Consider the following 19,162-nt stretch of genomic DNA (forward strand, 5'->3'; position numbering starts at 1 on the left):
GAGTCTTTACAGGTAATCAAGTCTTAAAAGTACAGACAATGTGAGTGGAGAGAAGGTTAAGTACAGGTTAAAGAGATGTGTATTGTCTCCAGCCAGGACAGTTAGTGAGATTTTGCAAGCCCATGCAAGTCGTGGGGGTTACAGATAATGTGACATGAACCCAAGGTCCCGGTTGAGGCCGTCTTCATTTGTTTGGAACTTGGCTATCAGTTTCTGCTCAGCGATTCTGTGTTGTCGTGAAGGCCGCCTTGGAGAACGCTTACCTGAAGATCAGAGGCTGAAGGCCCGTGACTGCTGAAGTGTTCCCCAACAGGAAGAGAACACGCCTGCCTGGTGATTGTCGAGCGGTGTTCATTCACCCGTTGTCATAGTGTCTGCATGGTCTCCCCAATGTACGATGCCTCAGGACATCCTTTCCTGCAGCGTATCAGGTAAACAACCTTGGCTGAGTCGCAAGAGTATGTACCGTGTACCTGGTGGATGGTGTTCTCATGTGAGATGATGGCATCTGTGTCGATGATCCGGCACATCTTGCAGAGGTTGCTGTGACAGGGTTGTGTGGTCATAGAGTCATAGAGGTTTACAGCATGGAAACAGGCCCTTCGGCCCTACTTGTCCATGCCACCCTTTTTTTTTAAAACCCCTAAGCTAATCCCAATTACCCACATTTGGCTCATATCCCTCCATACCCATCATACCCATGTAACTATCTAAATGCTTTTTAAAAGACAAAATTGTACCCGCCTCTACTACTACCTCTGGCAGCTTGTCGAGGTCACTGTTCTCCTGATGGCTGGGTAGTTTGCTGCGGACAATGGTCTGTTTGAGGTTGTGCGGTTGTTTGAAGGCAAGAAGTGGGTGTGTGGGGATGGCCTTGGCGAGATGTTCGTCTTCACCGATGACATGTTGAAGGCTCCGGAGAAGATGTCATAGCTTCTCCGCCCCGGGGAAGTACTGGGCGATGAAGGGTACCCTATCTGCCGTGTCCCGTGTTTGTCTTCTGAGGAGGTCGGTGCGGTTTTTCGCTGTGGCACGTCGGAACGGTCGATCGATGAGTCGAGCGCCATATCCTGTTCTTATGAGGGCGTCTTTCAGCGTCTGGAGGTGTCTGTTGCGATCCTCCTCATCTGAGCAGATCCTGTGTATACGGAGGGCTTGTCCGTAGGGGATGGCTTCTTTAACGTGTTTAGGGTGGAAACTGGAGAAGTGGCGCATCCTGACATTATCCGTGGGCTTGCGGTACAGTGATGTACCTACACCACATGGACTGCAGTGGTTCGAGAAGGCAGCTCACCATGACCTTCTTAAGGGCAAGTAGAGATGGTCACTGAATGCTGTACTAGCCACAAAGGCCCACATCCCTTGAATAAATAAAAAATATGCCCAATTTCTACATGCTCACGAGTTGCCAATCTTGGCTACTTTGCTGTAGAGCACAACATTGCAGGGGCCAGCAAATTGTTGTAAAGTAAACCATGTCTGATTGCTGTCATACACCTTTTAGAATCCAGTTTGTGGCTTAATTAATAGAGATCCAGGAACAGGTTGGTCGGCTGATTTTACAGCTGCAGGATGTGTGTGGCCCTGGGGGCAGTGTGGAGAGATCTGACATTGGGAAAGTGTAATAAAAATAGACCTGTATAATCCACAGAGTAAAACAATTTGCACAGAAGCAGACAATGTGTCTGGGTGCGAGCTCTGGCATGTTGTGGGACTTTATGTATGAGATTGAACTGTTCCTGAATTATATCACAATAGCCTAAGGTACACGGTGACAATACTGTCAGAACAGCTAATCATGTAAATCAGAAAAGTCTTTGAAATGTTAATCTATCGCAGTTTGAGACCTAACTGAGAGAAAAGTAAAACATCAGGCTTCAATTATATTGCTCAAGTGGTTGGTGAGACTTTTCCAGCATTCGTTATGTCCTGCATTATCTACTCTATCCCTTGACTTAGGGTTCACAACAAAGATCATGCAGTTAAAAGAGATTGAATTAAAGAGTTGTTAGAGAATTTAAAAGAGTTAGAATAAAGTTTTAGAATAGAACGAGAGTAAAAGATAGAATCAGAAGGTATGCGCTGGGCACAGTTTGCAAGAAGTCACCACGCTCTGGCGCAATCTTGGTTCCAACTCGATTTTCAAGTTTGCTGATGACACCACCATTGTGGGTCAGATCTCAAACAATGACAAGACTTAGCAGAGGAAAGAGAGAGAGAATCAGGTGAACTGGTGCAACGACAATAATCTCTCCCTCAATGTCAACAAAACAAAGGAGATAGTCACTGACTTTAAGAAGCGTAGTGGAGGGTGTACTCCTGTCTACGTCAATGGGGATGACGTTGAAATGGTCAGGAGCTTCAAGTTTTTAGGTGTCCAGATCACCAACAACCTGTCCTGGTCCCTCCATGTGGACGCTATAGTTAAGAAAGCCCACCAACACCTTTACTTTCTCAGGTGACTAAGGAAGTTTGGCATGTCCACTACAACTCTCACCAACTTCCAGAGAGGCACCATAGAAAGTATTTTTTCTGGTTATATCACAGCCTGGTATGGCTCCTACTCTGGCCAAGACCGCAAGAAACTACAAAGGGTCGTGAATGAAGCCCAGTCCATCACTTAAACCAACTTCCAAAGAGGCACCATAGAAAGCATACTTTCTGGTTATATCACAGCCTGGTATGGCTCCTGCTCTGTCCAAGACCACAAGAAACTACATAGGGCCGTGAATGAAGCCCAGTCCATCACTTAAACCAGCCTCACAGTCTGTAATGTGTCCCATCTCCTAACAACAACCTACAAGGTGCAAGTCAGCACTATGATCGTAGAATCATAGAATCATACAGTACAGTAAGAGGCCATTTGGCCCATCGAGTCTGCACCAATCCCAACCAGGCCCCATCCCCACAACCCCGCATATTTACCCTGCTAATCTCCCTTGCACCAAGGGTCAATTTATCATGGCCAATCCACCTACTCTGCACATCTTTGGATTGTGGGAGGAAACCAGAGCACCCAGAGGAAACCCACGCAGACACAGGGAGAATGTGCAAACTCCACACAGATAGTGACCCAAACTGGGAATCGAACCCGGGCCCCTGGCACTGTGAGGCAGTAGTGCTAACCACTGTGCCACCATGCCATCTGACACAATGGAATACTTTCTCTTCACTTACCTGAATGGGTGCTCTCCAACAATATTCAAAAAACTCCACACCATCGAGGATAAAGCAGTCCACTTGATCAGCAGTCCCTTCACCACCTTAAGCATTTACTTCTTGAATTAAGGCTGCAGAATATATTACCCATAGGATGTATTGCAGCAATGTGCCAAAGCTTCTTCAACAGCATCTTCAAACTCCCCTTAGAGGCAGCAAGCACATGGGTGCATAACAAGTTCCCCATTTAAGTCACAAATAATTTGCCCTGGACATCGATTACCACTCCTTTATTGTCATAGTGTTAAAACCCCATAATTCTTTGCCTAAAAGCGCTGCTGAAGTATCTTCACCACATAGACTGCAACACTTCAAGTGTCTCACCACCATCTAGGCTGAAACTTCTGTAATGTACTGAGGGAGTACTAAGCTGTCGGGTGGGATGTTAAACTGAGAGACTATATGATTCTCAGGTAGAGACACACAACACCATGAACTTTAAAAGAGTGTCTCACTAACATTTAGGCTGCAACTTCTGTACTGTACTGAGCAAATACCAAGCTGTCAGATGGGATGTTAAACTGAGACTCCCTATGGCTTCTCAGGTAGGTGCACACGATACCATGCACTATTCAAAGAAAAGCAGGGGAAGGCATGTTGGCCGACGTTTATTCCTGAAACAACATCAATTAAGACAGATTATCCAATGGTCAGCTACTGGATTGATGTTTGTGGGGCCTTGCTGTGCACAAATTGGCTGCTCAGCTCACTCCTACATTACAATAGTGAACGCTCTTCCAAATGAGTTCCAAATGAATTTTGAGACTGTTGGGTAGATGCAAAAGATGTTATAAAAAAGTGTAGCTGCTCAAAATGTGATGGCAACAAGAATTGGGTTTGTGTGGGACAGGAAAACTGCGGCATGCCCCAAACATGCTTAAAGTGTTGTGAAAAAAGAGCGCAGCTGCTCATAATATGATGGCAACAAGAATCATAGAATCACTACAGTGCAGAAGGAGGCCATTCAGCCCATCGGGTCTACACCAACTCTTTGACAGAGTATCTTACCCAGACCCTCTGCCTTATGGGCAGCACGGTGGCACAGTGGTTAGCACTGCTGTCTCACAGCATCAGGGACCCGGGTTCAATTCCGGCCTCGGGTCACTGACGGTATGAAGTTTGCACATTCTCCCTGTGTCTGCGTAGATTTCCTCTGGGTGCTCCGGTTTCCTCCCACAGTCCAAAGATGTGCAGGTTAGGTTGACTGGCCATGCTAAATTAACCCTAGTGTCGGGGGATCAGCAAGGTATATATGAGGGGTTACGGGAATAGGGCCTGGGGTGGGATTGCGGTTGGTGCAGACTCGATGGACCGAATGGGCTCCTTCTGTACTGTAGGAATTCTATGATCCTTGCACTATCCCTGTAACCGCACACATTTACTTTGGCTAATTATTCTAACCTACACATCTCAGGACATTAAGGGGCAATTTAGCATGGCCAAGCCACCTAACCTGCACATCTTTGGACTGTGGGAGGAAACCAGAGCACCCAGAGGAAACCCACGTGGACACAGGGTGAACGGGTATACTCCACACAGAAATGGGATTGTGTGGGACGGAAGACTGTGGCATGCCCCAAACATGCGAAAGGTGTTGTAAAAAAGAGCGTGGCTGCTCAGAATGTGATGACAACAAGAAATTGGGCTATTTGGGATAGGAAAACTGTGACAGGTCCCAAACATGCAAACGGTGTTGTAAAAAAGAGCAGGGCTGCTCAGAATGTGATGGCAACAAGAAATTAGGCTATTTCACATGCCCCAAACACACGAAAGATGTTGTAAAAAGAGCATAGCTGCTCAGAATGTGATGGTAACAAGAAATTAGGCTATTTCACATGCCCCAAACACACGAAAGATGTTGTAAAAAGAGCATAGCTGCTCAGAATGTGATGGTAACCTGAAATGGGACTGGAAAACTACGCTCCAAATATTTGAATAATATATAAATGGATTAAATGTGAATTATTGATGTTGAGTTGGATGTGAGGTGATGAGTGCTGTCACTTGCCCCTTTGCCCTGTGTGTCTGAAGCTTCCATCCTCCCCTCCCTCCCTCCCTCCCTCATCTCAGAGCAGCAGCAGGAGCTGCAGCACCAGGATCAGCGCCAGCACTCGGATCCGGATCAAAGGAGGAATGGAGGGCGCCGCCAAGTCTCTGTGCCAGAGCCCCGGCTGCTCCATCCAAGTCAGCAGGTAAGAGGGAGATGGAGGGTGGGGAAGACATTGTCAGGGGTCCGCCATCACCTGCCCCGTCGCCCCTAGCAACCGCCGCCCGGGCCCCTCGATCCCCGGGCTCGCCTGGGCGCGCAGCCCGGCCTCGCCTCACCCACCGCGGGGGCCGGCCAGGGAGAGGAAGAGGGAAGGACGCTCCAGCTTCAATACACAAGGACATGGGAGGTCACCCCTCCCCTCTCCAGCAACTGAACTTAACTCTGTGGAAGTCTTCGTCACTCAATTCTGCAATTAAATTTCAATTGACCATCCCCCTCTACATCTACATTTTCAAAGTTTTTTTAAAGTTTATTTTTTTAAGGATTATCAATTAGTGCCACAAATATTTCAATGCAGATTATTGTTCATAACTGCAAGTGGGCGTGGTGGCACAGTGGTTAGTATTGCTGCTTCACAGCGCCAGGGATCCAGGTTTGATTCCCGGCTTGGGTCAATGTCTGTGTGGAGTCTGCACGTTCTCCCCGTGTCTGCGTGGGTTTCCTCCGGGTGCTCCGGTTTCCTCCCACAGTCCGAAAGATATGCTGGTTAGGTGCATTGAACCGAACAGGTGTTGGACAGTGGCGACTAGGGGAATTTCACAGCAACTTCATTGCAGTATTAATAAATAAATAAGTGGGGAGGTCAGTGGGCGTATTGCTCCTCTAGACTTGGATTCTTGAGCAAGATGCTCCGTCAAGGACTTGGTGCAGACTCGATGGGCCAAATGGCCTCCTTCTGCACTGTAAAGTTAAAGTTTATTTGTTAGACACAAGTAGGCTTACATTAACACCACAATGAAGTTGCTGTGAAAATTCCCTTGTCGCCACACTCCGGCGCCTGCTCGGGTACACTGAGGGAGAATTTAGCATGACCAATGCATCTGACCAACACGTCTTTCAGACTCTGGGAGCAAACCCATGCAGACACAGGGAGAATGTGCAGACTCCCCACAGACAGTGACCTCAAGCTGAGAACCGAACCTGGGTTCCCTGGCACTGTGAGGCAGCAGTGCTAACCACTGTGCCACCGTGATTTAAACCTCATATTGCAACAGCTCTTTAAAAAAAAAACACGTCTGTTGTGTTGGAGGAAATATAATAGAAGAAATTAGAGCCTTGGGTCTGCACTCACACACAAGGTGAAATCTGCCTGTGGGATGCTATCTCAGGTGACAGGGAAAGTGCACTGGAATTACAGCAGGAACCAGAGCACACTTTCTCAAACCCAACGTTGGGGAAACCAAAACCTTTGTTTTTGACTCTTGTTTCAGACTCCACTCACTGGAATTCATCTCTCTGCCTTTCCACCTCCTTTAAGCCACTCCTTAAAAACCTACCTTTTTGATTGCCTGCCCTAGTTTAATATTTTTCTTCCACCTGACGATACTCATGTGATATGCCTTGGGATGTTTCATAACCTGAAGGTGCTCCAGAAATGCAAATTGCTGTTCTAGCACCTAACTGCACCACCCCCACAGTGGCTGAAGCAGACTGTTTAGCGTTCATTGACCCTGAGTGGAGTTTAAATCACCATGTCCTGACACAGTCATTTACTTCCATTGTCAGAACAAAATCAGTCAAATCCTCATGCACGCCTTTGTAACTTCAGTCTTAACTGTACACTTTTTTTCCTAGAATCCAATTTTCCTGTCTCTTGTTAACTCCAGCTAGTCCAAAAGCCCTGCTCATCATCCTTCCGCCCCTGCTCAACCTTTATTGGCTCTAACTTGTTCCTCATTGCTAAATCACACTGCTTCTACAATCCCTTCTAGCATCAATATATTTCCCACACATTCCAGTCCTTTGACTCTGACCTTTAGTTCTTACTCCTCTTCATCACTGATGGCAGAGACTTCAGGCATTTTGGCCCTATTCATCAGGAACTCCCTGGCTAACTCTTTGCATCGTTAAAAAAAAACATCAAAACTCAACTATTTCACAAAGTGAATTTAGCCTCCTGGTATAGTGTGACTGCTTTTATTATTTGGTGTTGTGAGGATTGATACAAAATAGATTGAAACTGACTGTAAACTTCATTGTTTGTTGATATTTTGTATGTTATAAATGTTTGTTGGATTATTGTTGACCCTGTCTCATTCAGTATGCCTTCTGGCGGATAGGAGAAATGCACATTAAAGTTTATGGTGTCCAGTTTTTAACATATATTTGTTCATGGGATGTGGGCATCGCTGGCTGGGCCAACATTTATTGCCCACCGCTGAGGGCATTTAAGAGTCTATCACATTGCTGGAGTCACATGTAGGCCAGACCAGGTAAGGACGATAGATTTCCTTCCCTAAAGGACATTAGTGAATCAGGTGGGTTTTTATGACGATTGACAATGCTTTCATGGTCATCATTAGATTTTTCAATTCCAGATTTTTTATTGAATTCAAATTTCGCCATCTGCCATGGTGACATTCGAACCCGGGTCCCTGGAGCATTAACCTGGTTCGCTGGGTTACTGGTCCATCCACAATACCACTGCCTCTCCAAATACACAAGTGAATGTTGCTGCAATGTTTTAATCTCTGGGTCACCATGTTGTAAATGTGGGCCAGTGAGAGTAAATTCCTGATCATTGGTACCTTTGGGAAGCAGAGGGATATAATTATGTATTAATTGGTTGTTAGTTGTAATCAAGTGGTGGACATTAATTGGGGACTCATGAGAGACATCTGACGCCGAACTCAAGAGACTATCGAGCGCAAACCTGAAATATGTAACACTTGTCTCTGATCTGAGTTGTTACTGACAGTCAGGTGACTCCTACCTCCATTACCCTTCCAGTTATTTATCTGTGGGAATCATAACAGAAGTCCCTCTTATTACTGGAGTGTGGTGATAGGAGCCATAGGATGGTGACTGGCTGGATTGTTTTTCAGGCAATGGCTCTCTGCTGTATTGGCCACCTTGCTTGTTATTCAGGTAGGTGTCTGGCTCAGTGTGATTCATGTAAAGTGAGTACAAGTGAGTCAGCCACCAGTTTCACATCTCTCCAGATATTTATTTCCATTGACTTGTGCTGATGATCAAGTGCCATACCCACTAAGTGCTACATCGATGAATGTGCCGTCTTTTGGGTAAGATGTTATCTCGTCTCTGCATCATTTCCAATGTATCACATCCTCCTTTAATGTGGATTCCAGAACTGCATACCATACTGTAGCTGTGGCCTAACCAATGTTTTATATCATTCCAGGATAACCCCCCTGCTCTTAAACTCTATGCCTCGGCTATTAAAGGCAAGTATACTGTATGCCTTCTTACCCACATTATCCACTGTCCTGCTACCTTTAGGGACCGGTGTACATGCACATCAAGGTCCCTCTGATCCTTGGTGCTTCCCAGGGTCCTGACGTTCATCATGTATTCTTTTGTCTTGTTTGTCCTGCCCAAGTGCATCATCTCGCACTTACCCGGATTGAATTCCATTTGCCACTGATCAGCCCATCTATAACTTCCTGTAATCCAAGGCTATCCTCCTCATTATTTGCCACCCCACCAATTTTTGTATCATCCTCAAATTTACTCATCAACCCTCCTACATTCAAGTCTAAGTCATTTATATAAACCACAAACAGCAAACGCCCCAATACTGATCCCTGTGCGATCCCACTGGATTCAGTCTTCCAGTCAGAAAAACACCCCTCGGCCATCACCCTCTGCTTCCTGCCACTCAGCCAATTCTGGATTTAATTTGCCTAAATTTGCTTGGACCCCATGGGCTCTTACTTTCGCTATCAGACTGCCATGTGGGACCTTGTCAAAAGCCTTGCTGAAGTCGAAGTAGTCAAATGCATTGTCCTCATCTACATACTGAAAAGCACAATATGAATCATAGAATAGTATAGTGCAGAAAGAGGCCACTGGGCCCATCGAATCTGCACCGACAACAATCCCACCCAAGCCCTATTCCCGTAACCCCTCATATTTATCCTGCAGTCCCCCTGATGATGATAAGGTGCAATTTTAGCATGACCAATCAACCTAACCCGCACATCTTTGGACTGTGGGAGGAAACCGGAGCACCCGGAGGAAACCCATGCAGACGTGTGGAGAATGTGCAAACTCCACACAGGCTCAAATTGAATCAGAGTCCCTGGCACTGTGAGGCAGCAGTGCTAACCAACTGTGCCACCGTGCCGCCCCAAGTTGATTAAAGAATAACAGGTCATCAGGGAGATTTTTTTTCCCAAAACGTAAATGTAAATTGGGAAAGGGGCTTTTGATTTGCTATCACCATTGCCCATTTCAGATTAAGTGGGACACTCACAGCCCAAGCAAGTTAATTTCTGGTGCTTTGATATCTAGTCCCAGTTCAGGTAGGCGTTTCTCATCCCTCCTACCCACCCTCAGGCATAAAAGCAATGAATGTACGAATGTAAAAACAAAAAAAGGAGTAACTGCAAATGCTTTAATTTGAAAAAGAAAACCACAGAGGTGCGAGAGGAAAAAAAACAGCACTTCAGACAGCATCTGGAAAGAAAACAGGCTGGTCATGGTCTTCACATCAGAGCTATTGCTGGCTGATGATGATGGTGGCATCCATTGATCTCGGGAGATAATGGACAGTGCTCAAGGCGCCTTCTCTGAGCTTGATGCAGAGGCTCACATTGTGACGGTTTGCAACAGGGCTGAACGGGCTGCAGGAAATGAAAGACATTAAGTTTTAAGTTCAGTTTGAAACGTTGATGGTCAATGAAGTTTTTTTAAAACAAAGGCATGTTTGCACAGTGAAAACACAATGCTTAAAATACCAGCCTCCCATCCATTGACTCTGTCTACACTTCCCGCTGCCTCGGCAAAGTATCCAACATAATTAAGGACCCCACGAACCCTGGACATTTTCTCTTCCACCTTCTTCCTTCGGGAAAAAGATACGAAAGTCTGAGGTCACGTACCAACTGACTCAAGAGCAGCTTCTTCCCTGCTGCTGTCAGACTTTTGAATGGACTTACCTTGCATTAAGTTGATCTTTCTCTACACCCTAGCTATGATTGAAACACTACATTCTGCACACTCTTGTTTCCTTCTCTATGAATGGTATCCTTTGTATAGCGCGCAAGAAACAATACTTTTCACTGTATGTATGACAATAATAAATCAAATCAAATACACTGCATTTCTGTCAGCATCGAGAAAGAAAAAGGACAGGCTAGTTTTTTAGCTGGGCACATGGCATGTGAGCGCAATGATGGCTGCATTCCCTAAGACGAGCTAGACTTCAGAATGAGGCTAACAGGTTGCCCATATCTGTGACACAGGGGTGTCTGCAAGTGAGACCACAACCTGACTGGGATTGGAGTCGATGCCTGGGAAGTCCTTGCTTTGACCGGTGTGCCTGGAGACAGGAAGGGTGTGGGGGAAAAATAGCAGAGGACAAAATAAATGACCAGATGGTGGAAAAGCTGGTCGTGGAAAGGAAAAGTCAACCCCTTGTCAACGTTCTTCATTTGTGCCAGCTGCAGAAGGGAATGTCCTTCACAAACCGGCCTCTACAGCCATAATAGATTATGTTGAATACAGAAGTGACCGGCGCCTTGGGCACTGTCCATTATCTCCCGAGATCAATGGATGCCACCATCATCATCAGCCAGCAATAGCGCTGATGTGAAGACCGTGACCAGCCTGTTTTCTTTCCAGATGCTGTCTGATGTGCTGTTATTTTTCTCTCGCACCTCTGTGGTTTTCTTTTGCAGTTATTCCTTTTTTTGTTTTTACATTCGTACAACCTGCGTGTGATTTTATTTAATATTTAAAATGCCTAATCTAAATTCAGCAACAGAAAATTGCACCAAACAATAACAAAAGAGAATAACCTCAGATTCAACAACTGAAAACATATCTTGATTCCTGAAAAATGTATCAAACAAATATCTGGAATATTATTTATTTTGGTGCAAGATTGGGAAGAGTGTCCCGGCTAATCTGCAGTGTGGAATCAGCACTTTTGGATGAATTGAAGTCTATTGACATCTGCTGGTGACAGTGATAAATGGCGTGTCTGCATGTTAAATAAGGCAATCCTGCAAATCTTCAGGATATCAGATCCTGCCCAGAAGGAGCTGACAGGAACCATCGTTTGATTTCATCTGTTTATTGTAGTTGATATTTGACAGCGGAGATGAATGGAACCGACAATAGGAGAGTCCCGATGACTATCTTCCTCCCTTTCCTGTTGGTCCTGTTTGAATTTTGTGGAGGTTATGTTTGTCTCATTGGTACATGAGTCCTAAGTCAGCACAACACAACTTGAGACAGGTGAAAATTAATGGAGGCAGTGATTTGAACTCCATCTGATGCTGTATGATATGTAGCTAAGTGATCCACTGAAAAAATTGCTTCTCATCTGAGGAGAATGTTAAGTTTGACTTTTTTCCAGAAGAAGAGAATGATACTAATTGTTCATACCAGCATGTATGAAATAAGAAAATGACGATGGGCATTGAGCAAAAACATTTTGTTTCTGTACTGGAGCAGGATGCTCAGTGAGTGCGTGGGGAAAAAAAATTCACAGAGTATTTACTCAGCAGCCAAAAGGTGCGTCATTTATTAAAAAAACAGAGCCTATAATGTTGCAATCTCACAGCTTGATCCATTACACCAACTGCTTTGTGGGGGTGAAAGCATTCTATCATACACTGAGAAACTTGGTTTAGGACTTTTGTCATTTGGACCGGTGTCCAGTGTTAAACCATGTGCATTCTGGTTGAGGATCTCTTTGAGAAGAGTGAGGAATCAAAAGTTTGGTCAAACTCCTTCCTCAGCAAAGTCAAATCAGAAGTCTTGTGGTTGTTGCTTGCAAAGTAAGTTTGCTTGATAGCTCTGTCTGAGGTTGTTGCTGTTTCTCTTCCCATACCTAGTGGTACACAAGGCTGACTTTCATCTGTTCCGGGAGCAATTTATTTCCTGGAACAGGTCACTAGCCTATTGCCATAGCTGGAGAGGGCGCCACTTCACATCAAGCATGGCTGACCAGGGGTCTTTCCCGTCTTAGAACTTGCCACTGGAAGATTTTGCAGGTTGATACTAAACCCGGTTGGTTGCATTTGTGAACGCACCTTCCTTGGCCATCAAGTCCTGGGTTGGGACTGGAACTCAGAACTTCTGTCTCAAAGGCAGGGACGTCACCCACTGCACCACAAGACTCTGTTTGGGTTTAACAAGCAAATATTTAAATTTCATTTGTGCCAGTCAGTTTTTGTTAAAAAACAGGTATGATCGAAATCTTCCGTCCTTGTTTGCGGGTTGGGATTGTCCAGTGCCGTTGAAAGTGAACGGAGGTTTGGCTGGAATGCCAATTTTTCTGTTCTCACTCGCAACAGGTCCCACCACAGGCAAGACCAGAGAATTCCACCCTATATCTCAAACCAGCTTGTGTAAATTGAAGAATTCATCTGATGGAATCCGAGAGATAGGCTCTCAATCAACAAGTTTATATTTGAGAGAGTTTGTTCTGTCACTGTGCATCTAAACTGATTCTGTTCACTGAACCACTTAATCTACAAATAAGTTTAATTGGGCATTTCTAAGATGAGCTGCGGTCTAGTGAAAGTGTTTATTCTACTGCTTGTGAAAGGCAAGCAAAATCATACAATGTAACCAGGAAGGTGCATTCTCTGTTTAATCGCGGAGCACTGTAATGTCTTTGGCTGTCAGACAGGTAAAGCACATGTTGGGTCATAGAAAGTGGAGGTTCGACTGTGGGAATGGGCTGAGGGAACATATTACCAGTAAGCACCCAAAGTGCAGTGTGGGCCAAACAGTGAGCTTTTGGATTTTGATACCTGCATGATGTCATACCAACTTAAGTGAACAAGTAGCAGAAGGTATAATTTGTTGCTGTATCAATCATATCTCAACTGTCATCGCTGCACCTATTTTAGCTTGCCTAATGTCACAGCAGGAATTACAAGCACAAACACTTGCAGAACCATCATCATGGAATGTTGCCCACTGAAAGACAATTGGATCGATTAGAAATTCAAGAAAGTTTCTTTGTTGTTTTGTTTCTATAAACTAAAACGCAGATGTGTTTGTTATTTTTTAAAAAAGGTGCTGAGCCTATCAAACATCCCGTCACGCAGTGAAATCACAACCTTTACTTGATTACTATGTTTATGTGGCATTAAATGTTCTGCAAATGCCAGCGGCTAATATCCTATTGAACAGTTATGAGAAAAGTGCTGGTTGTCATAAATATTGTCATCGCTTTAAAAAGAAAATGATCATTGTAAGCTCAGGGATCCTCATTTTGTCAGTGATAATAAGGACTGTAGAAGTTGCTCTGTGCCTATTATTTCTGAACAGCTGGTAGTAAAAGTAAATGGCAATGTTTTAATTCTGTGAACAACATGGTTAAGGATGTGTTGGTACAAGAATGCAGCCTTCCTTGCCATACCCTGACACTGTCATGACTTTCCCCTCCTTTCCTCGGAGAGTGATTGTGAATCTCGGGTGCATATATGAATAAACTAATGCACTCCTGTTGGATGTATGCTCAATAAAGAAGGTGAACTTAGAGATGGATTCTCGTGCAGCATAAATACAGGCTAGACTAGGTGTGCCCAATGGCCTGTTTGAATTGAAAAACCCTATGTAAATTTATTTAAATTTCCACTGCACTAAGAACGATCAAGGTTATTTCTTTTAGGAAGATTATTCTTTACATAATGAGGGAAGATGGATGATATCATCAAAATTGAGAATGAGTGAGATCCTTCACTGGGGTAGAAGTCGCTTTCTGCTGCAATTTAGGGCCTTGTGCCAGAATAGGAAGTTGGGGTAGCATTGGTCCTTGAACCATTCAATGGCATAACAGCAGGTGTAATGAGAAGCCACGTGGTATATCGACTCCAGCATTGCTTGCAATTTAAGAAGAGCTTCATCAGTCTAAAGGTAATTTGGGTGACGGTGGTTCAGATCGAAGTGCATGGCGTGAGACCCTGTCAGGCTTTGGAGAGGGCGAGGAATATGATTAAGAGCATAACAAAGGAAGGGCTATTGGGAATTGAATTGACTTGTGAATGTTTATCATAAAATCATAGAATCCTACAGTGCAGAAAGAGGCCATTCGGCCCATTGAGTCTGCACCAACCACAATCCCACCCGGCCCTATCCACATATCCCTACATATTTACCCACTAACCCCTCTAACCTATGCATCCTGGGACACTCGGGGGCAATTTAGGATGGCCAATCAATCTAGCCCATACTTTCTATTTTTTCATATATAATGTCTTATTTCTATTGTACATTATCTCAAGGTCTTCACAAAGTAGTATTTATATTTCATAGACAACATCGCAATGTGCTCAGTCGTCCTAGCTTGTGTCAACTTTGGGAAAGGAGAAACAAGTTGGAGGGGCAGAGTATGTGCAATGTGCTCTATGAACAGATGCTATAAATAAACTAGTCTATCTCCGCCGCCATTATTTTAGCAAAAATAATTACAATACTGATATTATAATGCTGATTGGTGGACCCCACTTCTTTTGGGCATAGCAAAATATTGTGTCAACTAACAATGCAGAAACAAAATCGATGGTCTTCAATAGCCGCAGTAGAGCATGATGCCATGTGGCCTGCATGCCTGCCAGTGGGCCAGTTGAGACCCTTAAGTGGGCAATTAATGCCCACTTAAAGGCCTTATCTCGCTACCAGGATTCAACAGGTGATGGTAGAGGCCCACATCAAGTGGCCAGTCTAGCAGGTATGCTTGCAAGATCTTCCTTTTTGAGTTTCCTGGGCCAATTGGAGGGCCCTGCCAAGATGCTATCTGCCCACAGATTCCCCGTCCCCCATGGAATCTCAGACTCTTGCCTCCCATCTCCTAGCTGGTGCTCACCATCTTGGCACCCAGTGAGACTCCAAAAAGTAATTGCAGCGCATCTCCTGAAGCCCTGAGTGCAATACCGGCAGTAGTCATCACTCCTGGTGGAATTACTGGTATTGGAGGGCTGCTGGCCTCTGACTGGCCTGAGGTCTCTGCGGTGCGACTTTCTGGACCTTTGGGGCAGAAATCCTGCCTCTATCTGATAACGGGCCAATCCGCTGTAACATAACTGGGGTTGCCATTCTTACCCTGGGCAAGATCCAACTCCCCCACCCACTAACATTTTAATAGGGGAGAGGATCACACTGCCCCATAAAATCCAGTCTGCAAAGTATGGGGGTGATGCACCCAGCCCATTGCGCTGCTCTAGCAGTGCAGCAGGTCGGGAGACACAAGCGAAGGCCTTTTAGCGGGCTCCCCACTGGGGCGGGGTTGCTGTTGGGTGGGGACTGGGCGATCGGGACTGCCGGGGGGGGGGGGGGGGTGGGGGAGGGAGGTCGAGGCTGGCCCGAAGACGTCTGGGTCACCAGCTATCAGGGCGTGGGGGCATCGGAGGGCAGCATTGCAGGATTGGTGTGCTGGCCAGCTATCAGGCTGGCCAGCGATCGCTAGGCCGGCAGTGCGGAGCTACTGCGCACGCGTTGATCACCACTCTGTGAGATCGGCGCATGCGCAGTGGCCCACTCGGCGCTATGCTGTCGGCCTCTCCAGCGGGATTGGCCCTGCCCCCAGATTTTTATCATGATCCACACTCGTGCACACTGCAGTGCTCAGAGTGTGGGAGATTCATTTTGAAAATCCCGCTAAAAAAAACAGCAGGAGTTATTCCAGTTTTTACACAAATTCAGCACTTAGAATTTTTTTGGGAGAATCCCGGCCGATGTCTGTTATGATGTAGCCAATGGCAACATGCTGGGAGGATCAGCTGACCCAATATAAATAGAACATAGATGAGGATAGGAAAGAGCATTGTTGCCCAGGGCGCGGCCCAAGTGGCGGAGTAATGAAGTTTCTTTATTAACTTTTACTTTGTGAAATTAGTTTCTTTTATTGCTTGCTACTGGAGCATCCTTACTGCCGGATGAACATTGTAAAGGGTGTGTGGCAGAAGATGCAAGTTGAATCAGTTTATTGTTGTTGGTCTCATGTGTAGGTTCGTGTTTTATATTAGTTTTTTAGCTTCCATCTTCTTCTCTCCTGCCCCCTGGGAAGATGCTTTCTCTTGTAGGGCTTCTTTGAATGACTTTGAACCGCTCATCAGTGTTTCATCCAGTCGGTCCTGTTACTGTGTTATTAAACTGTGGCTGTCAGCAGGCTATTTAACGAGGGAAGAATCTGAAGTGAGCCTGATCCTGTTCTCTCCATTGCGTCATGCAGCTGCCCTTTCTAGAAAGAATTGCAGGATGAGGATCGGTTGTGGTATTCCTGAATAATTTTTCCTTCCCTTGCCCAAGGCCACTGAGAGCAATTGCAGCAGCTCAAGGATTCCGTGGCCCAAGGTCAATACTGAGGCTTCAGAAAGCACTTTACTGCTTTTAGTGGAGATTTATTATTTATAACAGTAAATGTTAGCATGGCCAAACCTTGCCAGTAATTGGACTCAGCACTGTGAATTAAAAAAAGAATCTGAATATTTGATGCCCAATCAGTTGGATAGCTGACTGGGCAGAATGAAGCCGAATCACTAGAGGAAAGAGACAATGAAAGAGGGCAGAGGTGGAGAAGAGGAAAAGCGAGCAAAAACATTGCCTGTGGTGGAATTCGCAGTCCAACTTCTGTTAGATTTTAGACTTGTAAGTTTCTGAAGATGCAAGTTTAGTTGGAGCTTTACAATCATAAAATATTGGTGGTAATGGCAACCAAGATAGAATTGTTAGTGGTCAAACCAGCAACGTTTCAAGACACTGCCACTGTTAGGGTAGAAGTTAGTCTGGAATGCAGCATTGAGCACAATTACTGTGGAGTCACTAGATGTAGGAGATAGGCTGAGTTATACATTCACAGAATCGCTCCAGTGCAGAAAGGGGCTATTCGGCCCATCGAGCCTTTACCAACAATGATCCCACCCAAGCCCTATCCCTGTAACCCCACATATTTACCAAGCAAATCTCGCTGACACTAAGGGGCAATTTAGCATGGTCAAATCAACCTAACCCGAACATCTTTGGACTAGGAAACACACGGGGAGAACGTGCAGACTCCACAAAGATAGTGACCCAAGGCTGGAATTGAACCCAAGTCCCTGGTGTTGTGAGGCAACTGTGCCACCATGCTGCCCATTGCGCCCTTCATTGTGCATGCTCAACCCTGGTATACATGATGACCATCATACATGCTAGCTCAACTAAATGATTTCTGGAGAGGGCTGACCAAGGACATGCATGTCCATATGTGGTGGCTGGGACTATGCTCTGATTCACTTGAGCTGCCATGTAAAATGGGAGGTGGATTTCTAAATCATGTATATCGAAAGAAGCATGGCAGGGACATGCTCATGCTGATAAAACAAGTGCCAGATTGCTCATAAGTGATTTCAGCATAGCAGATGTCTGAACCATTTATCAAATTGCCTCATTTAGCATTTCTGATTCCATATAAATATTTAGCAATGACATAGTGAATAGAAATGTGTTGTAACTGGACCACAAGCCCTTGGAGGGGGGCAATGGCGTAACGGTATTGTCACTGGACTAGTAATCCAGAGACCCAGGTAGTGCCCTGGGAGCCCAGGTTCGAATCCAACATAGCAGATGGTGTAATTTGAATAGAAATCTGGAATTAAAAGTCTAATGATGACCGTGAAACCATTGTCGATTGTCATTTTAAAAAGAAAGCTTGTTCACTAATGTCCTTTAGGAACGGAAATCTGTTGTCATTACTTGGTCTGGCCTCTGTGTGAGTCCAGATCCACATCAATGTGGTTGATTCTTTTAACTACCCTCTAAAGGGGCAATTAGACCCAGTCAGTGAGGACAACATCCCATGAAAATTTTTTAAAAAACTTACTGGCATGATTGAGGCCTTCTGTGACTGGCGGCCACCGCCAGGACTGGATGCATTATTGAGCCCAAGAAACACACTTTAATTTCAAGTTTTGAAAGGCCAGGATTTTACTCCTGGATGGTGGGATATTACGATACGCCATAAATTTAATAGGGATTTAAATGGCTCACCACATCCACCAGGCGTGGACAGTCCCAGGCAGGGCCAAGTTTCCTTTGAGATTTTGTTATCAGTTGCAGTGTTCTTTTAAGGAACAATCCTCTTATTTGTTTTGTTAATTTGTCAATTTGTTTTCCTGGTGCACGCAAAAGTGTATAAAGGGGAGCAGATGATAATGGAATTGGAGTTTTATGTCCTTGGGAATAAAGCTCTATCTGGAAGAATTTGATTTATTACCAGCTAGACATTGGAGTTTATCAGCCAAAAGGAGCTGATACTAACATGTAACAACACTTGTAAAGACTTGTGATAAAGTATCGAGTAACTGAAGATTGACATTGTCAATCCCAAAATTCACTCGGCTTGCCTTCTTTTCTGAGAAGAAGGGTAATGGGCCTCTGTGCTTATAAAATAAACCTTGCTTTACAGCCATTGAAATACTTTTGAAATGAACCACTTGTAATGCTGTCTGCCAGCTCATCATCGGAACTTTCTTGTATCCTAAGCCTGTTCTTCAATCATATACCCACTAACCCTCATTGACCTGAAGGATGGCCACTTGGGTGAGGTCAAAGGGCTATTGCTGTCAGTGAGTGGAACCAATCCTTGCCACGAGACGGCACCTTTGGTTTTTGATTTGATTTATTATTGTCACATGTATTAACGTACAGTGAAAAGTTTTGTTTCTTGCGCGCGATACAGACAAAACATACCGATCATAGAGAAGGAAACGA

At 45.0% G+C, this 19,162-nt stretch overlaps 1 protein-coding gene across 3 annotated transcripts in view; it reads left to right on the forward strand.

Moving 5' to 3' along the window:
- Positions 1-5,277: 5,277 nt before the first annotated feature.
- Positions 5,278-19,162, forward strand: part of acot7 (acyl-CoA thioesterase 7) — a 260,402-nt gene continuing 246,517 nt past the window's right edge. Inside the window, exons 1-2 of one of the 3 annotated variants that reach the window (XM_078238517.1) lie at positions 5,278-5,411; positions 8,631-8,673. Coding sequence is in view for 2 of the 3 variants with exons in the window: in XM_078238514.1 (XP_078094640.1) it covers positions 5,353-5,411 (59 nt within the window). In the remaining variant the exon portion in view is untranslated. The remainder of the gene's footprint in view (positions 5,412-8,630; positions 8,674-19,162) is intronic. The other 2 variants (XM_078238514.1, XM_078238513.1) reach the window with 2 other exon arrangements.

This window comes from Mustelus asterias, chromosome 22 (assembly GCF_964213995.1).
Source record: "Mustelus asterias chromosome 22, sMusAst1.hap1.1, whole genome shotgun sequence".
NCBI classification, from domain to species: domain Eukaryota; kingdom Metazoa; phylum Chordata; class Chondrichthyes; order Carcharhiniformes; family Triakidae; genus Mustelus; species Mustelus asterias.